The sequence below is a fragment of the Mytilus galloprovincialis genome, chromosome 8 (genome assembly GCF_965363235.1).
Source record: "Mytilus galloprovincialis chromosome 8, xbMytGall1.hap1.1, whole genome shotgun sequence".
Lineage (NCBI taxonomy): Eukaryota > Metazoa > Mollusca > Bivalvia > Mytilida > Mytilidae > Mytilus > Mytilus galloprovincialis.
The window spans coordinates 93,384,445-93,409,861 of NC_134845.1; the positions used below are offsets into that span (position 1 = coordinate 93,384,445).

A 25,417-nucleotide genomic window follows, 5' to 3' on the forward strand; every position below is an offset into this window, starting at 1 on the left:
TTATTGTATTTACAACACAAAAGCAAACATTCGTTGGCCATCGATTATCATTATTACAGTCAGCTACGTTCACCTGATAATAAATTTAAAAATAACCTTTTCTGACGAAGAATTGATTTTCTTAAAGTGAACTTCATCTAATTTACTTCCTCGTTTAGAATGGAGAGAATCAGAAGGTCCCTTAGAAAAAAGAAGAAAAATAAGCAGAAAGATGATAATAATTACAGACCAGAAACCTCAGGGTTTGTATATATGCACTTACAGGAGTTGAAATTATTGACATGCATTTTGTTTACTTTCGGTTTTGTGAACCTGTAGCAATGTTGTTAATTTATGCAAATGCATTAACGGATACAATAATAGATAGTACGTGCAACTTTAAATAATAAACTTATGACACACTGATTAACAGAGATATGTCTCTCCTGTATGTAAACCGCTTTCCAAAAGCTTAATAATTTACCATGACTGTGTGAGAGTACAAGGCCTACTAATCTCCCTTGAAATGAGCTACTTGCCATACAACTGCATGCAAAATATCATTGACTTTATCATAAGCGGTCCCCCTTAAACTCACCTAATGACAAAGTTTAACATTTATACCATGACTAAGAGGCCCGGACGAAAGCAAGACAAAAACATTAGTGCTTCCCTACATCATTGGTCAAATGTCATCCATTCACATAATACTATATACCCGATTTGATTATCCATTTGATGTAAATTTTCATTACCCAAATTTATTTTTGGCTATTAGATTGCAGTGTTATTTCTTCCCTCTTCTTCTCATTTTATACATAAGGGAGCAACCATTTAACATCAAGGGGGAGGGGTATGGTTTTTTGTCAAGTCATATTTATTTTTTTAAAGTTTTCCAACGCTTTCAATCAAATCCTTTTTTCAAAATTCAACAATGAGATATGGGGGGGGGGGTCAGATCAATTTTTGAACAGTGCAAAACAGTTAATATATTTACACGTTTACATTTCTTGTGGGATATTTTTAAAAAGTTCAAAGAACAAATAGTATACAAACAAGGAGGAACCTGATGTTCAGCGATTGTCGTTTTTGATGTGGTTCATAAGTGTTTTCTCGTTTTTCTTTTTTTTTTAATATAAATTAAACCGTTTGTTTTCCAGTTTGAATGGTTTTACACTAGTCATTGTTAGGCCCTTTATAGCTTGCTGTTCGGTGTGTGCCTAGACTCTGTGTTGAAGACCTGTAATGGTTTACTTTTACAAATTGTCATTTGCAACTAATCACATCTACTTATATCTAAGGGCATCACAAGCTTTGGTGAGATTTTAACCAACAAGTTTGGAGTATAGATTTGTGCAACCACCTACGAGGAACATTGGAACGCTCTGAGACTGATTTTTTTTTAAAGTAGCAATATTTTTACAAGCCATGTTCATGTTTTAAACAAATGCTTTCGAACTGGTGATTATTTCAACCATGTATAGTATGTAAATAACAAACCGTCTCCTCGAAAGCAGATTGAAGCTAAAGTTGTTTTTATCTAACCTAGTGAGCTTTTCTCATCACTTGGCGTCCGTCGACTGTCGTCGTCGACGACCGTTGTCCGTTAACTTTTACAAAAAATTTCTACTCTAAAACTACTGGGCCGAATTAAACCAAACTTGGCCTAAATCATCCTTAGAATATCTAGTTTAAAAATGTATCCGACGACCCCGCCAATCATCCAAGATGGTCACCATGGCTAAAAATAGAACATTGGGGTAAACTGCAGTTTTTGGGATATATCTCTGAGACTAAAGCCTTTAGAGCAAATATGAAAAGCGGTTTTGTACTTCCAGTTCTATTTGCCCTGAAACTTTCAGACGCATCAGACAACCCGTTGTTGAGTTGCTGCCTCTGAATTGGTAATTTTCAGCAACTCTGAATCGGTAATTTTCAGCAACTCTGAATTGGTAATTTTAAGGACATTTAACAGTGTTTAGTCATTATCTTTTTTATATTATAACAGATAGAGATAACTGTGAACAGCAAACTTGTTCAGCAAAGGAAGCTCTACAAATAAGTGAGCATGACCAAAATTATCATTTGACCCAATAAATTTTTCATAAATATTTGTAAGTGCAGTTCTTGTGATATATCTCTGAAAATAAATCTTATGGGCCAATTAAATCTGACGTGGGATAACATGTTCATCAGGTCAAGATAAATCTGCCCAGATATATTTTCAGACGCATCCGTAACTCTTTGTTGGGTTGCTGCCTCTGAATTGGTAAATTTAAGGAAATATTGCAGTTATGGGTTTATATCTTGAATATTATATTAGATAGAGATAAACTATAAACAGCAAAATTGTTCAGCAAAGTAAGCTCTACAAATAAGTTAGCATGACAAAAATTATCAATTGACCCCTTCAGGAGTTTTACCCTTTAAAGTCTGCTTTTTACAATTTTTCGTAAATTTTTGTAATCTTTTAATAATTATAGACAGATAACTGTAAGCAGCAAGAGTGTTCAGTAAAATAAGATCTACAAATAAGTAAGCTTGACCAAAATTGTCAATTGACCCCATAAAAACACAAAAAGAGATAATTTTGTCATGAATTCTATTGTTGTCTTTGATATTGTAGAGTGTCCTTTGTGTTTAATATGTACCACAGCACATAGTCCAAGGTGAGCGACACGGGCTCTTGAGAATCTCCAGTTTCTTTTTCATGTTCTGTGCTTAAGTTTTATTTTGCAAAAATACGTTTTCTCGTGCTAAAAGAATGCATACATGTAGCATATTACAAAACAATACAAAAAAGTTTCTTCGTATACCAAGTAATGACAGTAATTGCTGTTTAATTCACATGTTTGACTCTTTTCAGTTGTGTTTCCACTGAAGTTCGAGTTGTTGTGACAGGGACAGAAGCTCAATCGAGAGTGAGTGAACTGAAGGCATGTGCAAAGAAACTAAAGAATAAATTAAAGAAAGATGGATCGGGGAAAAGGAGTCCTGTCAATGATTACAGAGATGAGTACAGTAATTTACGTGAACAAATGGAGCAAGTTAAACAGGTAAAAGATATCATCTTTGTGTGCAACTAACCACGTAATTACAAGAGTACAATGTCGACACACTTCGTATTTCCTCAGCAAACATCGAAAAAACTCATACTAGATAAATACATATATATTAACTAGAACACACCCGTGATATCGCGGGTCCGTGACTGAATTAAAGTATATAACTATGCGCAAGCATTATTTTAGTATTAGTATTGTCATTTGATGAAGTCATGCCGATTACAAGATACACAGTTTTCTCTGCTTTCAAATTTTTCTGTTTGAACCCGTCGAACTGGAACTTATCAATTATTGGTAATATTAATTATTTGGAAAACAAAAGGTCCTGGAATGGAGTATTTTTTAATCAACAGCATTGTCCTATATTAGTTATAAATAAAGTTGAATTCTTTGATTCGCTGTTTTACGTCATGCCCGCTAACAAATTGAAAACTGTAACTATATACGCCTTATTTTAAGTCCAGATTTTTAGTATTCGTATTGTTATCTTAGAAAGTCTTACTGATTAAAATAGTACAATAGGTAACAATTCGACAATTTAGTAGTGTCAACCCTGTGATTATGACCCGTGTATATAGCATATTAATCCTGAATACACCGTTTGTTGGTGCGCCTGTCAGATGCGGAACGTACAGATAAGGTAATAGGTAACAGGTGAATATACTATTGGTATCGGTATCGGACTCGACCCGGAACTTCTTAATTATTGGCAATATTAATTACGTGGAAAACAAAAGGGCCTGGAGTGGTGTAATTTTTAATCTACACCTTAGTACTATATTAGTTATATATAAAGTTGAATTCTTTGATTCGTCGTTTTTACGTGATGACGGCTGACAAATTGGACCATTATAGATATATAAGTACGTCTGAGTCAGTGATAACTCTACAACAGATTTATCTATCGGATCACCAGCAATAATGGTGATGCATGGCTGTGTACATTATGTGTAAACAACTCGTCTAAACATCAACCAAACAATGTTAGATCTGTAAATTTGCTTTCGCAAATTTTTTGTTCTTCCCTCGCCGGGATCGAACCCATGCTTCTGAGATATCGTGACACCAAATCGATAGACCTTACAAAATAGCCATCCAATTGTACCCAACTTATGGAAATAAATTAGTCTTTTAAGTCTAGCAAAACTATGTAGATGACGAACCCAATAAAGCCACTGAACTTGATGATAAGAGTAAATGAACTTATTTCAACACTTGTGATTTATGCATATACTTTATCAGTTAATGCTTGTATGTAATTTTGATATACAAAATTATAAGTCTGGTATCTTTTAAATATTTGTTTTAGACTAATGTGACCAGGGAAAAAGCAGCTGCAATTTAATATTTTGGACTTTAATGTGACCAGGGAAAAAGCAGCTGCAATTTAATATTTTGGACTTTAATATAAAATTCTCAATTTTGATATTTTAGACTTTAATTCTCTGTATTTTATAATTCACTATATTTTATAATTTCGTGTCTATTTACATTTCGTATCCAGGACTTAAAATCAACATGCTTTGCTTTGCATTTAATTCTCAGTTTGGACATTGAGTGACTGAGATGTTATACTCTGTTAGCTAATTAGTGACATTTTACCTTATTCATAATGTTTGTTCTTAATTGTCATAATCAGATTATCATTTAATATCTATTCTTCAAGTTCTAAAAATAGTTTAATCTTTGTCAGTGAACAATATTACTCAAATTAATTGTTATTTGTTATGTCTATACTTGTCAATTCAATTGTGTATTATAAATACTTGTTTATAATTTCTATAAGCAAGATTCGGACTCAGGACTTTACCCTGAACACAGTCCATCTGTAATAAAAGTAATAGTATTCCATGCTGAATTGTTGGTTTATTCGTCGCTAGTTCCAGAGTCTCAGTAGTTAGTTTTCACCAGAGTTTCAGAGTCCAGATTTCTCATTGCTATTCACAGCAATCGTTCGTTGTGTGATCAGGTGCATCACATAATATCAGTAACAAGAGGCCATTCAGTCAGGCTCTTGTTGCACGACCCTACAAGTCACCCAGTTTTCCCCTGTGACACTAATATGAGACAGAATCTTCTTCCAAATGCTTCTACCGCCTTTCTATACTTACAGCAAAATGCATTGAGTGTGTAGGTAAAGGTAATATCTTCGACTAGCTTTATGCTAAGTATACGACCATCTCTTTTTGGAGAAAGATAGATTATCTGTCGGACTAGTCTACTCTTAAACGATTGGAGTAAAACTAACCTAATAAAAACTTCACGGTTCAGCTAGCAAACAAGCTAGTCAAACATATAACCTTTACCTACACACTCAATGCAATTTACTGTAAAAGTCTTTCCTGTGTTCATACATATTGCTGTCTAATGACCTTTTTCGAGTGTATAGCCACAATATCCTTTTATGCATTCAGCTTATTTTTTTCTTTTAATAAATTTGTCCTCCTCTGCCAGTGTTTCCAATGTCCAGATGATGATGACCATGGGAGAGTTGATGAAGATGCTGGAGGATTCAAAAGACCGAGGTAAGGAAAAGTCCATTTAATTTAAAATGATATAGTTTGGGTTTTTTTTTAACTAAAAAGACTATGCTGATCCTCAATTTTAAGAAAACAAATACTGTGATCAAACAGATGACAAAACAAACTGTTCTGAATCCAGATTCGAAAAATGTTAGCAAAGTACAATTTACGAATAAGAAAATTGTGTATGATTTCTAATTACACAAGTGTTCGCGAAAGACAAAATGACATATATAAAGGCAAATTTATGTCACCATACGGTTTTAGCAAATGAGCAAACCTTATACTGTAAATTTAAATATATAAAGCTTCGACAAGGCAAACAGTTCATACGATTTTATTTTCATTTTTATTGCTATTTATTCACAGAACAAATTCTCCTACACATGCTGCAACAGTCCACAATAACGAACGTGAACCTATAGCGGATTATACATACAGCGAGAGTCGGAATAATGAAAGGTATTTACTTATTAACATTTGTAAGGGATATATGCATAGAGAGCTATAAACGTCAACAAGACTGCGATCTAGTGACGACAAAAAACAACAACAGATGACATCTTGAGAGCAACTTTAGTCTTTTTATTAAAACTATGATATTTATTTGCATGTGGCTATACAAAATGTTGAGCTATCATATATCGTTAAGAGTCTCTAAATGTTTACATCAACTATAAACAGAAACAGTTTATTCTAAAAAAATAAACAAATTCCCAAAATGAAAAGTGAATTTTATTTATGACATAGGACACCTATTGAGGAATATGTAGGTTCTAGTAACTTTGAATACACGTATTGGATAAACACCGACTTGGAAATGATATCAACTTTAAAAATACCGATTATTAGTTTACTTGTCAGAAAAATACATTTAATTAAAAGAACGACAAAGTATCATTTACATTGTAAAAACGGTCATGTTGTATCAAGGTTTGGAACTCATTCTCACGATCAAGATCAGCTTTAAAAAAAAATGGAAAGGTTAACAACTATATTATTTTCGGTGGTCTGGTCTCGTGATAACATTCTGTCCTGCGTGTTGAATTCCTGGGCGAGTAATACCAAAGACATTAATGTTGACAGAAATGGTTTAGAAAAATAGCCTTATAAATGAAGTAAACCAAACCGTACAAATGTGACTGGGTAAGGCTACATGCTTCCTTTGACCATCAAGTCAGACTAAACCAATATTAACATGTTATTTACTATATATACCTGAAAAGCATCAATCTGCTTCAACAAAAATTATTTTTCTGGAATACAAATTAAGTGTTTCGACTCCTTAATATAACAATGAATTTGAAATGTATGATACAAAAGACAAACAATATATATATAATTTTCAGAGTAGACACCTCACGTGTACCATTTTACCGTTCACACAGTGTTGATGACAGAAAGACAAGGAAACTAGAGTAAGAATAAATAAATAAACACAAATAATACAAGCCTACGAGAAATTGCTTCCTCAATTATTGGGAAAAGGTGAATTATATACATTTAATAATCCATTTCTCAAGTTTTTTTCCTATTATTTAAATACATTGAGATATAAAACTATAGCGAGACAGAAATAATCCGAAATGGCACTTAATTATTCTTCGCCTTACGAGAATAAGAGATAATACAATATTTATCATATTTTAAAACCGACACGACTCTATACAAAATAAGTGGCGTAAGTAGTTAACTGAAACATTAGATATGTCCGGAAGCATCTTTCGTTTTAAACAATTTCGGGAAAGATTGATTATAACTTAGATATAGCATATAACATTTCGAACGTTAATATTACGAACGTATAAAACTAATTACGAACGTATCAAACCATCACTACTATAGTGTCAAACAATACGAAGATACGATTGAGATATCAGTAATTATATAATTAGGTATTTTTTTAATAATTTATACAGAACATAAAAAAAATATTCATTTGATATGACATTTTCTATAATTAGTATTTATTTTTGCATTATTAGTTATAGAATGCAAGAAGAATTAAAAGTACGAGAACAGGCTAATGAAAAGTAAGTTGTTAATTCAAATAAGCAAATATAAAAAAGAAGATGTGGTTTTAATTCAAATAAGCGAAACTGTTTAACAAAACATGTTTCTGATGGATCATCAAATGAATAAGTAATATATATATATAACTTCGACAGTCAGATGCATGTTTTAGACATTCCACCACAGTTTGAGTGGCAAACATTTTGATTTAAAGAAATAACATGTTAGAAATTTTGTTGTATCATACGTAACACACTACACTATTTCACCTTATATAGATATAGGAAGATGTGGTATGAGTGCCAATGAGACAACTATCCATCCAAATAACAATTTATAAAAGTAAACCATTATGATTATAGGTCAAGGTACGGCCTTCAACACGGAGCATTGGCTCACACTGAACAACAAGCTATAAAGGGCCCCAGAAATTACTAGTGTGAAACCATTCAAACGGGAAAACCTTTATACATTTTTTGTAAATACACAGACATCTTTTGATTATGTTTTCAGACTCCAACGTGATATACAATATTATAAGGATCAATTACAGCAATATAAAGACGATCTTAGAAGGAGCAAACGGTATGTATAGGAACAAGCTGTCTGTAAATGGACTTAATCTAGGTACTTCTGATGAAACCTATTTCCTATGTATTAAATGAACATGAAAGAATTTTGTGATTCCCGACATTGTTATTATTTATGGAAAAAAGTCTTGAATTCTGATATTTTCTATTTTGATAGTTTGAATTTTGAATGTTTAACAAATGCTGATAAAATCCTACTTTCATATTGTTTTTAAATATATTTTTCATTTCAACAAACGGATATATACATACTTTTCTTATATTTTTCGTAAATCGTAAATATACTCCTCAATTTACAACACCAGATTTCTGTGGGCGAGTGACTTCTTTAAATATATTTTCAATGGAAATATAAAAAGGAAGATTGTGTATGGTTGCCAATGAGACAACTCTTAACAAGAGACCAAGAGACACAGACAACTATATGTCACCGTACGGCCTTCAACAATGAGCAAAATCAGAAATGTATTGCAGAGATATTTTGCCTTATCTTCATAATGGAGAATACTGTGGGACTGAGAGTTCTAAAATTTGAACAAATGAATGCCAGAATTAAATCAATCAATCAATTATTTAAATAAAACAAATTAATTGCCCTCATTTTAAAAGAGAAAAGAAATTCAGATTTTCAGTTCTTCATAAAGGAGAAGATGCGATCTGAAGTCGGTTTCACAAAATACCACTAAGATTGATCTTAAGTACTACTTAATTGTTCATTTCTTATGATCAATCATAGTCGTAAGTTTTGAAACAAACTTCAAGGTCCTATTGTTAATGACCCCTAATGATATTACTAGTCCATTTTAAAAAAATGAAACTATTCAAGTTGATGCATAAACATAAGAAAAGATAAATAGACCGTACACAAGTACACATAAACAGCATCAAGATATACATGTACTGGTAATCGAGTTTTAGAGTTTATCTATTAACAACAAAATAAATATTTTTATATTTGAAATTTTCAGAGACCTGGATACAGAAATCAAAGCAAGAGAAGAGGCACAAAATAGGTACTGTGAACATTATGTATGTCGAATATATATACATATGGTCTCTTCTAAATAAAGGGAACTATTTTGAGTTCGATTTTTACAAAATTTTCTCAAAACAAAAAAACATACAATAAAATAAAAATAAAAGGAAATGTATGATATCCTGCAATGAGACAGCAACCAAAGAATATAAATAACAAAAGACATACAGCCCTCAACGACAGATCGTGTCTTCATCAGTCTATAGGTTGTAAAAAGATAAAATAGAACTACCTAATATGCCTTTTAACGCCTAAATTGATACAAAAAGAACAGCTACGGATAATGGTCAATAAGATGCAAAATGAGAATTCTGGTCACATCACCAAAAAGTTATCAATATATATAGATGATCGTTAAATCACCTTCATTCAATTCTTAATCATTATAGGTTGAGTGAAATGATGGGAAAACAGCTGAAAAATAACAACCCTGCAATAACAGACCTTAGTGATCCAGATAGACCATTAAGTCTGGTAGAGAAATTCTCTAATGTATATGATAATGAATGGACGGACACAATTGAAGAAATAGAGCAAGTGACAGGAAATGAGAAAGCAGCAACAAAAATACTTCTCACTGTTGTAATAGTAAGTATTACCATATTAATTACACCTGTTTGTACATGTATATATTTGGGCAGTCTATTTAAAAGAATGTGTTCTTGTTTGAACGTTAATTTGTCTTGAGTTTATTGTAAAAGAGAATCGAAAGGTTACAAAGGGACATTTAAACTCGAAAAAAAACTGACAACGCCATGGCAAAAAACGAAAAACGACGATACGGTTCTCAAAACACACTTTTGTTACAGAAAGAGGATATACAGACATAGAAGTCGGTATAAAATATATGTAAAGTCGAATTCTGTAATAATTGTCTTTGTTGTAGAATTAACGACGCATGTTTAATGATCTGCGCGTATAAACACGTATATGGTGGTAGTTGTTTCAATTGTACATAGCAGCTGTAGACATATATATTTACATTGGGTATTCATAATTGGTTAATTGTTGAATGTTTAGCGTCCAATTACAAATATTTTAAAAACAAATGAGTCCTTATCGTTTGGTTTAACCACTTGTTCATCCGTGAACGTCTTATGAGGACAGTTGACGGTTTGTACGTTGAAGCATCGATGATACACTTTGTCAGAAAACTTACACATGGACATGGACTCTTTATGCAAAAAATAGTCATCTATGTTTACGTGTTTCCAGTTGTTTTTCGTTACATTATTCTTTCCCTCTGATTGGTCAATTCTATGACATTATATTCATCAACACCATCACAAGTAAATAAATTGGGGTCCTACATCAAAAGGTCATTAGAACTGAGGACAGGGGACACTGGAATATTTACTGTAAATGAATGATTGTGTATATATATAATATATATATATATATATATGTGAAATATAGTTATATTGTTTATTATTTTGTATGTCACAAACTTAATGTTTAAAGTTTACATGGCAATAAATATTTGAATTTGAATTTATTATTAATATATTACATTGTAGGTTGTATTTGCATAAATTGTCATGTTTAATGTGTTTGTATCTTGGAATACGCATTGTATCATATGTGCTTTGTCCAATAAAATATTTGAATTTGAATTTGTAGGAAACATACTTAGAATGCTACGATTTGCGACACAAAGGAAATTGTGCGCTGGAACTAAAAAACAGAAGTGCTACTGTGCAAATAAAGGTGAGATATGAAAGCACAATGACTTCGTAATGCTCATGTCTGAAATTCAATCAGATTAAAAGAGGAATATCGCGAAACCTTTTAAGGGCATCATTGCAAAACAACTTCAGACCTTTAACGTAAATCAATGTACTATGTCGTGATTCTCCCTTAAAGAATTATTAATAATATCATTAGTACTTTTGGCATTTGTGTTTTTGCATTTGTCCTCAATGTTATATTATTAGTTCTTTTTCATATATGCTCTTTTGACATTATTATGTCTCACGGTCAACGAAGGAGGTATACTATTTTGCTTTAATTGTGTTCTCTTTTTGTACGATCTATTATATATTTTTTTTTAAATTCTGACATTAGACTATGATATTTGACATGATCGAAAGATAAATACTAGTGTGTGGCATACCGCCATGATCAAAGTCTAATGTAGGTGGCGTCACTTTAAAACTGTTCTTGAGTTATGAAGATGGTGTTCCATAGTGAGATACATTCTCTATTCATTTTTTTACAAGATTGAAAAATTATAAGAGAGGGCCCTCATGGGGTTTTTGATTATGTGATTACTTGGCCGTTTTTTCAATGATTATTTGATTATTAAGCCAAATATTTCATGATTATTTGATTACCTAGGACTGTATTTTTAGTTTATGATTATTTGATTACTAAAGATAAGCAAATATTTAATGATTATGTGATTATATTGGCAAAAAAATGGTGATTATGTGATTACTAGGACCCCCCCATGAGGGGCCTCATAAGTCACTGTTTTATGTTTTATTAGCTTATTATTCTTATTTCAGGTCAATGAAATAGCAGATGAATATAAAATTCAATTGAAAAAAATGAAATCAAATCAGTTACAGTCTCTCAAACAGGTAAAACATACCTTATTACGTTAGTGTGGTACGCATACATTGTAGATCAAAATTGAAATTCTTTAGGTTTAACAACCTTTTGCAAGTGAATAAACGCAGAGGAGAATGGCAATACCATTTAAAAATATATAAATAATAACATTTTTAAATGCTTATCTTATATTTACAGTTTTGAATTATAACATTATTTTAGAAAAAATAAAATTACTATATGGATAAAATTTAAATGAGTTATTTCTGAATAATTCAATCTGTTGTAAACAGTTTAGTATTTACACCCGTGGTTAACATTTTACTGATGACATCTGTGGTTACATTTTACTCATTACATAATGTGGTTATGTTTTACTGATTACACCTGTGGTTAACATTTCACTGGTTACATCTGTGGTTACATTTTACTTATTACATATGTGGTTACATTTTACTAATTAAATATGCGGTTATATTTTACTGATTACATTTTACTGATTACATATGTGGTTAATATTTTACTGGTTACATCTGTGGTTACATTTTACTGATTACATCTGTGGTTACATTTAACTGATTACATATGTGGTTACATTTTACTAATTAAATATGCGGTTATATTTTACTGATTACATTTTACTGATTACATTTTACTGATTTCATCTGTGTATACATTTAACTTTTTACATATGTGGTTACATTTTACTGATTACATCTGCGATTATATTTAATCAATTATATATGCGGTTTCATTTTACTGATTACATCTGTGACTACATATCACTGAATATATTTGCGGTTAACATTTTAATGGCTACACCCGTGGCTAACATTTAAATGATCACAAAGTAATATGCGGTTACATTTTATTGATTACATCTTTGATAACATTTTACTGATTACAGGGCATTATGCAGAAAATCGCCAAGAACGTTGATGGTAAAGTACTGTCATGTCTTTCCCAATCAAAGAAACAGTACTTTGAGAAATGTCTAGAGTTGTGCTGGATCATGGTTTGCCATTCTCCGCCTATTCACCTTGATTGGGAATATAAAGGTCATTCATTTGACCTTCAGATTTTAAGACCATTCACAGAGTCGGGAGATGTCGTTGATTATATAATTTGGCCCGTAATGTTTTTACATAAAGATGGTCCGTTGTTATGCAAGGGAGTAGCTCAGGGTCGAAGCAGTAGCAGCGGACATACACAAGGTCGAAGTCGTAGCGATGAACATAAACGGGGACGAACTGGTAGCCAAAAAAATAATCAGGGACAAAGTAGTAGTAACCAGCATACCCAATTTTAGTACATTTAATTTGTATTAATATTTGTATATAAACATGTAGGTACATTCTAGCTGCCCGGGTTGGTAAATAACATAAGGCAAAATACTCGGTACTCTATTTATGAGATTTTTTATCTCGTGACTTACAATTTTTAATATTTCAATTGCATTAACCTACCCTGGTGTCGTTTGTATTCAATGTTCGGAAAGTCAATTCTTTTTCCGTCATATTAAAAAAAAAAATTTAACGTGTTCTTCATAAGTTCCTGTGGCGGATATTCTACAATTATTGAATGTTGGCGTAATGGGAAACAGCCAAACGTCAGATTAAATCATATGTTTGCCTAATCGATAAGAAAATGGGACATAAAAGTTAAATAACTCGAAAATTCAACCACGATATATATGTAGACGAATAAGAACAATCTGGTAATTTTGTATTTTGTATTTTGTAAAATTACACGTCAGATTTGGAAATAAAAAAGACTTAAAGTATACAAAAGAGGTGGTACCAGAGGGGAATTCAAACCTGAAAATAAACTGATAACGCCATGGTTAAAAAGAAAAACAAAACAGACAAACAATAGTAAACAAAACAAAGAAAAATAAAGACTATTAGTAAGCAAAACGAACCCTACCATTATTAAAATGACTTGTGAAAACTGAACTCCCTAGTAAGATCAAAGTTATAGCTGGCTGTTTGTCAGTCCCTTTCTAAATCTCAAGAGTAGCGAAGTTTTTACAAAAGGCACATTACAAAGGACTATTAGTATTAAAACAATTAAAAATATCGATTGTAAATGCCGACCACTTTATTTGACAGCAAGCAAACTTTTAGATTGATTCAAACATGTTGGCAATAATTTTATTCCTCTTCAGCGAATATTTATATAACATTCTGGTCTAGTCACTAAACCATGCCAGCACGTTATATGATAGATAAGGCTGACTTTTTTCCGTGGACTATTTTAGCTAGTGATAAATTGAAGAACGATGCTTTAAACCAGTTATATTCATTCGTATAAGTAGTATGTCATTCATGCCGGTGGTTGTTTTCATGTGTTGTGAAATAGTTGTTTCAAGTATCATGTGCCGTAAATGACGTCCTCAAGTATGTGTGGTTTTGTCATTACCAAAATGTAAAGAACTAGATTTTTTGGCGTTTTGTGCAATATACAATTTTAAAATACCGTTGAAAGTTCATCATCCAGTTAAAATTCTCACAGAACATCGTTTTGCACTCAGCGCAGGGAGATGAATGAATTTCTCCATTCTCACCTTGAGATTCTCTTTTCTCATTTGAGATTCTCCTTTCTTATTTTTGGTAGATGTTCCTGTATTATTCAGGAGGTTTGAATACAAATATTTTTATGTGTTGAATTTACGATATATTTGAACGTAGAACACCGGGTCAGTAGACGAATCAATCATCGGAAATAATAATAGAAACAGAAAACTCCGTCAACACAATATCAAGATGTATTATCATTGTTCAAGCAAAGGCGGGAAATCTGACTTTTATAATGTCAAGTATTGATCGATATATAGGTTCTAACAATGCTTGAGATGAATTAAAGAAACATATTTAATATACGGGAATCTTTTTATAAAATCTAGGTTATAGTTCTGTGCCATACTCGCCGATCTTTAACTGGATGGTGGAATGAACTTTCAAAGGTGTTTTCATACTTTTTGTAATTGTACATTTCATCGGGGATTTTTTTTTATTGAACCAAACTGTATGTATTGTTTTTTGTGTATCGTGTATTCATTCAGTGCATTTGTAGAAAATTGTAGTCAAGTAATTTTAAAATTGTGAAAATATGTACTAAATGATTATTAAAAGCAATTTAACAAATAATTTTTGTAATAAATCATTATTTATCTAAACCACTGAACAATGTTACCTTTAACAGATCTTCACAGGAACTGAAACCTAATGGAAAGTCTTGAAAATAAACTGTTTAAAAGTATGGAAAAGGTGAAAGTCGTGGTATTATATTGAACATAATTTTACAAGCAGTTGTTTTTGTCCTTATATTATATATGCTGTATTGTTGAAGACCATACAATGACCCATTATAATTAGTTACCACTAGTTGTTTGGTCTTTGGTGGAGGGTTGTCTCATTGGCGATCCCACAATATCGTTTTATTTCTAAATACAATGTTAACCCAAGAAGCATAAATAACACAAATGGCTTTTAAGCAAAACCTCAAAGAACCGAGCATTGTCAATTTTCACACGTATCATTGGTTAGACTTGAGATATATATATTTTATTATGTTTCACGCAAATGAAATTAAAAATTATCGAAGAAAGTAATTTTTACAAACGCAGTACTAATTTGAGCAGATAGAACTCCATTAACTACTAATCCGTAATGTTTCTATCTTCTGCCATTTTAACTTTTGTATGTTATTCTATATAAATTTGCATGGACTTTTTTATGAAAAAAAATAATTCCATCATTCTTCATGATACATATTTACACAATCAATTATGATTTGTACATCAACAATGTGCTAGAAACCACAAGACAAACACCAAATTTATTTATCACTGAGGAAGTCAAATCGCGATCTGAAGACTTCACCGGTATTTTTCTCCTTAGCTTCAACAACCAATTCCGTACCACCGAACTCGATTCTGACCTGAATATTGTTCCCGGATGTAACTTCCGAACTTATGTTGATCATCATTTCTCCAAGAAGTTTACAGCTATCATCAATAACATGTTTCGGATCTTTCATGCTTGAAGTGTAAACACGAACTCTATTATTCTGACCTTTAGCACTGAAAGGCATAGAATGTTCATCGCCTTCGTTGATTGGTTGACCCTTTTCCACAAATTTGTGAAATACGTCACGACACAACACAGCACTACCAGATGCAAACCGCAATTCCTCAGGATCGCCTTTAGTAAATAGTCTGCTAATGCCTATTCCGTACGTCATACGACTAACTCGAACAGATATAAGTTTCGGGCGATGTCCGAACAAGACGGCACCTTTCAAAACCGCTAAACCAGCATCTTGAGGCACGATCATCTTATGCTTTGGAAATCGTGCCTTGATTGTTTCCTGAACGATCGGGGACTCGGAGAACCCTCCAACTAACAAGAAAATATTTGTATCTTTAGCAACCGGTTGATTTAATATTTCTCTGATGTGTTCAACAAGATGTTCGAGAGGATCCCGAAAGAAACCTTTCAATAATTCTGAGTCAATTTTCAGCTTGTCAGCAGTTTGGGAAACACGGTTAACATACATCGATTGCTCAATGGCTTCCTTAAGAGTCTTGCCTTTCAACACAGTATACGTTTCAATAAGTGCCGATGGCAGTTTAATATATGTATTTTTGCTCATGCCTTCTTTGACTGTTCTCTTTTTTACTTCGAACTCCCTTCCCATATCGAAATGGTCCGAGGCATTTCTTTTCTGAAATTTGGCATATACGTCTTCTTCGACTATATCTATCAATAGTTGTTCAAACGCTTGGTCTACTTTGATTCCTCCCCACGCGCCGCCACTCGCACTGTGGAGTTCCTTCAAAGTACCGTCTTCTGCAACCTGGTGAATTGTTATATCAGCAGTACCTCCTGTGAAATAAAAATGAACAGTGAATCGCCCCAAGTTACACTACATTGTCGAATAAACTCATCATAGATACCAGGACTAAATTTTGTATATACGCCAGACGCGCGTTTCGTCTACAAAAGACTCATCAGAGACGCTCGAATTGTTTGTAAAGTGTATACGGAGATTTATGCTCGCATTCCATGCTCTTTGGTAAACAGAAATTCTACTAATTGGCAGTTATCGAGCTACATTTTAAAACATGAGGTCGAATGGTAAATTCAGAGGTCACTTGCAATGAGCTCTGCAATGTGTGAAGGGGAAGACATTACTACTTTTATGGCTTATAGATTAAAGCTTGGATTTATATGACAAAAGTTTAAATAAAATCATAAAATAAATGTGATTTAGTTATAAAAGTCTGACTTGTTCATCCCCTTACTGCTTACTGACCTCCAAGATCCACAACCATGTATTTTGACCCGGATGTGAATATACTTTGTCCAGATGCATCTGACGTATATCTACACAAGACCGAGGCTGCTTCTGGTTCAAGGGCTACCATCAGTTGGTCATTAAATATATCTGCCTGGAATGCAAAAGCAAGTTTTAATTATAAAAACTTCTTAAAAATTTCAAAAATTTAAAGTTTACGATGAAATGTAATATTAACATTTGTTTTCTTCTTTTGAATTTAAAAACCTGAGGGATAGTACACTAGAGATTTCTTTGTGTTCTTTATCAGTGTATTGATTAAAAAAAAACCATGCAGTTCGTATATATGCTTTAGAGAACAAATATTTGTTGTAGCAGAATATTTCATAAAATGGGTTGAGGGAAACGGATTTATATAAATTATTTCTTGTTGCCGAATCCCTATATTTCTGTTGTTTGTTGGTTGTCATTTAAAGAAATGAAATATTGTTAATGAACCTAGTATAATAAGTTGTGCTATTTTTATCAAGATTTTAAGGTCTAAAGATTTTTGTTTTCAAAAAGAAAAGCAACTCTCTATGAATTTCATAAAATTGAGAATGAAAATTGGGAATGTGTCAAAGAGACAACAATCCGATCAAAGAGTACAAAACAGCCGAAGGCCACCAATAGGTCTTCAATGCAGCGAGAAACACGAGCACCTGGAGGCGTGTTTCAGCTTGCCCCTAAACAAAAATGTATACTAGTTCAGTGATTGTGAACGTCATACTAAACTTTGAAATATACACAACAGTGGCGGATCCAGAACTTTTCCTAAGGGGGGCCCCGCTGACTGACCTAAGGGGGGGGCTCCAGTCATGTTTTAATGATTCCCTATATAATCAACCAAATTTTTCCCACGAAAGAGGGGGGCGGGCCCCCAGGGGCCCCCTGGATCCGCCTATGCACAAGAAACTAAAATTAAAAATCTTACACGACTAACAAAGGCCAGAGACTCCTGACTTGGAACAGTCGCAAAAAACCCTTATACCACATATTCTTTTTAAACTTACACGTTGTGCAGCCTCTCTCATGAACTGTTTGGCAGCGTCTGTCCAAATTGCAGGAACCGTTATAACCCATTGGACCTCATTTTCATCTATCTCCAATCCTGCGCGTTTGAAATTCTCTAGTGCGTGTTTTTTAAGAAAAGATATGCCGTGTCCAAAGACTGCTTTCGCCTGTACCTCTTCTCCATTTGCTGCTGCAATCTTTGTATCTCTGTTCAAACCCTTTAATTATAAAACATAAAGAACAAATTAAACCGGTTTTGCAAAAAAAATGTTTGCACTTATCTGTAAGTAGAACTTTTTTTTGTATAAATATAGCATGTGCTTTCAAGGGTCTAATGTGGATACACGAATTCCAATCTGTTTATGAAAACCTGTAATATTCCTTTTTGGAGTGCTATTATGCTCGAAGGTGATTTTTGTTAATTTTGCCATCATTTGGAAATTGTTTAATGATTCTTGAAATTGTTATACACTGTTGTTTCATTTACTAAGCATTGGGAAGATATATGTACCACTGATCGTACTGTTATTTGTACATTATGTACCACTGATCGTACTGTTATTTGTACGTGTACCACTGATCGTACTGTTATTTGTACATGTACCACTGATCGTACTGTTATTTGTACATGTACCACTGATAGTACTGTTATTTGTACATGTACCACTGATCGTACTGTTATTCCTTAGTGGTATAATTATCTCAGTGGTCAGTGATTCTATACTGACTACATGAAACACATATTTTATATTAAAGTGCTAAGAAACTAAGACTGTCATTTACCATTTATGAATTTACTATTCTTTGAGGTCCATTATTATCATAAAACTCCGAATGTTTCTTAAGTTTTAATAATACTAGGAACTTTTTACCCAAGAAATAAACTATTTATATATACCTCAGAATCTAGATGATAATGTATTTGGCAAGACCTTTAGGAATTTTGAATTCTTATTCCTCTTAAACTTTTTACATTACTTTCGGCCTTTTAACATATTAAATCGAGCGCCACTAATGAATCTTTTGTATGATGGGGAATGTGTCAAAGAGACAACAACCCGAGTGTATTTCAAATGCTTGGGTTTTAGGTGTCAGACCACCAATTAAAAGTCCCTATCTGTTCAACCAAATTTTGCAATTTTCATAGCTTTCTAAATTTTTTATCTTAAGTTTAACCTCTTACAAACCAGGTATGTCCTGAATCGTACAGGTATCACCTTTCTTCATGCCAATTTTCAGCATACCTTTAAAGCCATATAAGAAAGAAGAGACCTTCCGAATGGATGTACCACTAAAAATAACCCCTGGTTTTCTTGAAATCTTAAATTAATATACTATGGAGCGCATTAATCCTCAATTTTAATGTCAACTCATAGACAAGTAAATTTGGGCTCAAAATAGTCTTAATATATTTCTCTTTCACCAAAAGTTTCATTTCTGCAAATTTGTTAGGTAGTTTAAGTAAAGAATGACATCAAATGCACTATTTTTTGTGCGAGTAGGCCTATTTTCATTTGAGGGAGTAATTGGTTGTGTGACACCTAAAGAGACAAAAAAATTGATTAGAAATCTTTTATTTTGCTTTATTCTTAATCCTTAGTCAATTTGTAGTTAAAAACAGCCTATCTGAGCATTATGCGACTTATATTTAAAATTTCACAGCTCAATTTAAACTGACTGTAATGTATGACTTTGATAGAAAATACTTGAAAATTTCATTTTGGGCTACAGGAACATAAACTTTCAATATCAAGATCAGTTTTTGCTGATTTTTCCTTGTTTGTTCTACTTATTTAAAGACTTTCCACAATTTTTGCAATGAATTTAGTAAAAAATCCAAGGTATTGAAGTGTCAAGGAATATTGACCCCCCTTTTTTTCATCTGGTCTCAGTAAAGTACTACAAATTGATCAAAAGTGCAGCCATGGTCATTTAACTGTGTTTTTTTACATCAGTTCATAAAATTTAAGATATAAAAATTTCATTTGGAATAATAAATGGTACTTTTGTGAGTTTTTGCAGTGTTTACATTAGGCTATGCTATCTGCCAAGTACATATTATGACGCAATGATATAAGGGGTAAAAATCAAATAATTTCATTAAATCTGCATGAAAAAATTTGTTTGGGGGTAGTAAACAACCTATGTTTCAATGTTTAACACCACAGAATAACTTTCTGTGCATTTATAACATTATTTAGGACATTTTTTTCTATAAAAGCATATTGTCAGGGTGGGAAAAGCTAAAAATAGCACAAACTCAAGTTTTAGGCTCTAAATTTGCAATATGTGACATTTTGCCACCAAAAAGATTGAAATGTGGCTACTATTATCTCAAATGATCAGTTAAGACAAAAAAAAAACAATTGTTTTCTGATTTTGATGTTTCACCGCATTTTGCTTAAAGGTGTCAGACCAACAATTAAAAGTCCCTATCTGTTCAACCAAATTTTGCAATTTTCATAGCTTTCTAAATTTTTATCTTAAGTTTAACCTCTTTCAAACCAGGTATGTCCTGAATCGTACAGGTATCACCTTTCTTCATGCCAATTTTCAGCATACCTTTAAAGCCATATAAGAAAGAAGAGACCTTCCGATTGGATGTACCACTAAAAATAACCCCTGGTTTTCTTGAAATCTTAAATTAGTATACTATGGAGCGCATTAATCCTCAATTTTTAATGTCAACTCATAGACAAGTTTTGGGCTCAAAATAGTCTTAATATATTTCTCTTTCACCAAAAGTTTCATTTCTGCAAATTTGTTGGGTAGTTTAAGTAAAGAATGACATCAAATGCACTATTTTTTGTCCGAGTAGGCCTACTTTCACCTTTAGCGTTCCGGATGAAGGTAAATCCCGAAAGCGCTTCAGATGTACGAAATTTATAAAGGGTTAATTTTAGTTTCCAGTTTCAAGCTATTCCAATTTTTTATTTAAATACAGGCATCTCTAAGAAAGATCAGATAACTCTTTGTCATTCTTTCTCTTCAAGATCCTCGGAATTGCTCGTACTAAATTAAAACAAATCGAGAGAAAAAACAAGAAATATGTAAACGATAGGACCTCTGTATAAATATTAATTTACTGACAAATTTTGGACGTTGTATTGAAACAAACATATAGACCGTTGGTTTTCCCATTTGAATGGTTTTACACTAGCAATTTTGGGGCCCTTTATAGATTTTTGTTCGTCGGGTGTGAGCCAAGGCTCCGTGTTGAAGGCCGTACATTGACCTTGTTGGTTTACTTTATAAATTGTTATTTAGATGGAGAGTTGTCTCATTGGCACTCGCACCACATCTTCCTATATCTATATATAGGTATGGGTTTTACGCATTGTTAAAGGCCGTATGATGTATAATTTCTGTGTTATTTGGTTTCTTGTGGAGAGCTTTCTTATTGACAAGAATACCACATCTTCTTATTTTCATATTGAACTGCTGCACGCTTTACAACAACAATATTATGGGAACATCAAACGAACTTGTGGTATGGGCTTTGCTCAATTTGTGGAGAGTTATTTATTTTGCAATCATACCAGCTCTTCCTTTTTTGATATAGTCGACTTACCGGATTCCTATGCAGTAACATTTTAAATCTTCTGAAGAAAAGATAGTCATTGTGTTCGTTTTCTAGAGTCAGATCAGTGTACTGATTCTCTGCATCATATCCAAATGCGACAAATTCTCTATCCTTGTTTAGGAGGAGACATGTTGGGGCTTTTAGGGACATCAATGCTGCAGCACCCGCATTCCATACTTGGTTTGTTTTTATATTACTCAAAGGTTCCTTGATAAAGTCCGAGGTTAACTGAAAGGCATATCCGGAATACGTTGTTCCGAAATCTATAGCACACACTAGCAGTCTACCATGAGTTACGTCCGACATTTTGTCCGATTCTTCGTTGAATTGATTTGGATATCATAAGCTTCTGAAAGACAATTCGTAATTTCTAAGTTAGAACTGAGAATGGAAATGGGGAATATGTCAAAGAGACAACAACCCGACTAAAGAGTAGACACAAATCGAAGGCCACCAATTGCATGATCTTCAACGCAGTGAGAAAGTTACGCACCCGGAGAAATATCGTACAGCAGCTATAATATAGCCGCTATATATTCTAGATATCTATGTTGAACGCTATACTACATAGTTAGACTTTGGTTACTATATTACGTTATTATTAACAACCTCTCCAACTCAAAAGTTATTTTGTATTTATAAGACACATTAGAGCGTAATATATATACAGGACTGGCCATGGACCAAAACGAGACAGTATTGCATAAAATGAGTGAAATTTGAAGTCTTGAAATACAATTTTGTGAGACGAAATTCAAAAATATAAATATTTCTAATGTTTGACATGCAGTCTAATGATTTGTGGACATTTCAAAAATATTGGATTCATTTGTAAAAAAAATTATGATGTTATGATGTACGACTTAGAACTACTGTATCAATATCCTGTCGACAGTAAAGTGAGAAGTTCGAACACTGCATGCATGTTGTAGGTGCTTTCGACAAGAATTACTTGCTTCACCAAAATAGAGTATGACCACCACGAATTAGCATAATATATTATAATGCTGAAAATGGCGTTAAACACCAATCAATTAATCAATCAATCGAATTCAGGTGGACAGAAATGTTGCCTTGTAGTATCACAGGTATGCATTTTTGTTTATTTAATAATTGTCATTTTTCTTTTTTTCTTTTTTGCTTTTTAAACTCTATTCTTTAACTTTGAGCACACCACCATAAATCTATATTCTTCTTTGATTGTTTGTTCTTTTTTTTTATATATTTTTTTATTATTTTTCTTTAATTTTTCCTTCATTCTGCACTTTATTTTCATATTTTTCTATTCGTTAAACCGCATCCAGAGCCTCGTACATGTACATTGACATTTGTATTCATCAATTTATCTTATCAATGTAAACAATTGTTAAATGAGAGGCGGAGGATAACAAAGGGACATTCAAACGTATAGGTCGAGGATAAAGTGACGCACACCGCCATGGCAAAAAAATAAGCAATACTTGTTCATTCATTGAAACATCGGGGGGGGGGGGGGTTATTTTCCCCTTTCCTAGTTCCCAATAATAACTGATCAAATTAGGAAATACAATGAAAATGAAAGAGAACACTGACTTACTTATTAACTATTTTACTATATTTTTTTGCCTGTCATGCACTTTCAGACGTTCAATTGATACCTCCCTCCCCCACTTAAAAGTCTACTCCTGTTAAAGTCACTAATTAATCGTCAATTTGGTATAGTGCCAAAATCCAAAATGCAAATTCAGTGTCACTTATGGCCTTTTTTTTTTACATAATTGCATTGCATGCTTTCATCCATCTGATGTGTTACGCCTTTTTCAACTGATACTTCGCTCTTATCATTGATTATGTTGTACTGTCACATCAATGTCCCAGGTTAGGGGAGGGTTTGATTCCCGCTAACATGTTTAACCCCGCCGCATGTTGTATGTATGTGCCTGTTCCAAGTCAGGAGCCTGTAATTCAGTCTGTGGTTGTCGTTTGTTTATCATGTTTATGTGTTACATATTTGTTTTTCGTTCATTTTTTGTACATGGGCCGTTAGTTGTCTCGTTTGAATTGTTTTACATTGTCATTTCTATGCGGTATGGTCTTTGCGCATTGTTGAGGCCTAAAGTTATTAATTTCTGTGTCATTTGGTCTGTTGTGTAGAGTTATCTCATTGGCAATCATAACTCATCTTCTTTTTTATATTTATAAATTATCCATATGATTATCATGACTGATATACATGTACTATTAGATGTTTCCCCTAAAGTAGCAGTTTATATTTTCTGAATATATAATTAAGTATAATTTCATCCTTATTTATTTAAAGATTGCCGTTATATCGATACTCCAATATAAACAAATCAACATTTATATTTATTCTAATTCGAGGTCCGGGAGCATTTACAGGCAACAATTATAATCAAAAATGTTCATGCACATGTTGAATTATGCAGTCTAATATATATATAATATGACAAGTGCACTAGGTCACAATTTGCACACGAACATCAAATTTATTCTAATATCATTTTACCATAAGAAATTACATAGACGTATCAACATGATCAAGTTAAAAATAGCTTTATTTTCAGTATTTTAATTCAAAAGATATAACTAATTCGAACTTTGAATTTTAAAAGTTAGAATGTGTACAGATTCTGGTAACCAGAGATATAAAATAAAACATAATAGACCAAAACTTACTGTTCACCTACATTCAACTGGAATTCTCCGTCGTTAATAGCTTAATTACTTGGTTTAAACTTCCTCTTTCGTTTTCTGCTTTAAAAACGCGAATCGTCAAATGTGGTATTAGGAGGGTCTTGAAGGGACGGGGTTTTTCATTTCTGCTTTCAGTTGATTTATATGTTTAAACTTAATAAATAGTAAAATAAAGCGTTATTTGTTACAATATTCATTGAAATGCATTCAATAAGTTTTTGGCATTTTTTTCTCTAGTATTTATTGAGGCCGCTCATGGGGGTTTCCAATTAATCCCATAATCATTAAATACTTTTTCAAATAAGGTCATCAGATAATAAAAGAAATACAGTCCTAGATTATCAAATAATCATGAAATATTTGGTCTGGTATACAATAATCACTATGCATACGGTCAAGTAATCACCGCAAAGTGGAAAGGGATTAATTTAAGTTGCAAAACTTGTTTCCCAATCCACTATAAATAAATATGTTTAAACTAAGTAATCACATAATCAAAACCTAAATACATGATGAGGCTCTTAATTTTTTGACCGTTATTATCTGTCATTTTTATCTTAGCTACCCCATTAATTATTTTCTTTCGTTATTGTTTTGCCATTTTCTCTGTTCTTTTTTGGGGGGGAGAGGGTCTTTTATTCTCTGGTAGAACTTACTGGCCAAACTTTTCAAGTCTGTATAAACCCCGTCAACTGTTACTCTCTTATATTTATCATAGTACATAAATGAAAGATCATGAAAGGATTATGAATAACACGAATATATAAGTTCTTCTCATGTCGATGTACCGATTCAGGGACGGATTTTGTTGTCAACTTCTTGAGGGAAACATAAGTTCATTTTCTCGGCTAATATGATTAGTTTTAGTATTTTTCGCCGATTTTGACAAAAGAATGTTAGTGTCTTAACCCCAAATTCCTTACAAGTCAATCCTTGTTTATTTATTTTTTTTGGGGGAAAGGGGTGGGGGTACCTAACATTACATTTTTGTACTTGGCATAATTTACTACCAATCTAATATGGAGAGA

General features: G+C 32.7%; 2 protein-coding genes across 5 annotated transcripts; one reads left to right on the forward strand and one right to left on the reverse strand.

The window, feature by feature from the left end:
- Positions 1 to 93: 93 nt before the first annotated feature.
- Positions 94 to 14,907, forward strand: LOC143042865 (uncharacterized). 3 transcript variants are annotated; one of them, XM_076215348.1, is made up of 12 exons: positions 94 to 242; positions 2,846 to 3,035; positions 5,499 to 5,569; positions 5,936 to 6,028; positions 6,916 to 6,984; positions 7,552 to 7,599; positions 8,093 to 8,164; positions 9,138 to 9,182; positions 9,595 to 9,793; positions 10,826 to 10,912; positions 11,713 to 11,787; positions 12,666 to 14,907. In XM_076215348.1, the coding sequence occupies exons 1-12, from the start codon at positions 160 to 162 to the stop codon at positions 13,065 to 13,067; spliced, it is 1,434 nt and encodes a 477-aa protein (XP_076071463.1). In that variant the 5' UTR covers positions 94 to 159; the 3' UTR covers positions 13,068 to 14,907. The 3 variants fall into 3 exon arrangements, with proteins under 3 accessions (XP_076071463.1, XP_076071464.1, XP_076071466.1); XM_076215349.1 differs by lacking the exon at positions 6,916 to 6,984; XM_076215351.1 differs by lacking the exon at positions 5,936 to 6,028.
- A 600-nt stretch (positions 14,908 to 15,507) lies between these two features.
- On the reverse strand, positions 15,508 to 24,462 carry LOC143042861 (heat shock 70 kDa protein 12B-like). 2 transcript variants are annotated; one of them, XM_076215344.1, is made up of 5 exons: positions 24,372 to 24,462; positions 21,684 to 22,044; positions 18,112 to 18,330; positions 17,078 to 17,213; positions 15,508 to 16,647 (listed from the first exon to the last, which is right to left on the reverse strand). In XM_076215344.1, exons 2-5 carry the CDS (start codon positions 21,999 to 22,001, stop codon positions 15,599 to 15,601), a joined length of 1,722 nt encoding a protein of 573 aa, XP_076071459.1. In that variant the 5' UTR covers positions 22,002 to 22,044; positions 24,372 to 24,462; the 3' UTR covers positions 15,508 to 15,598. The 2 variants fall into 2 exon arrangements, with proteins under 2 accessions (XP_076071459.1, XP_076071460.1); XM_076215345.1 differs by having other exon boundaries at positions 24,383 to 24,446.
- Between the last annotated feature and the right edge of the window lie 955 nt (positions 24,463 to 25,417).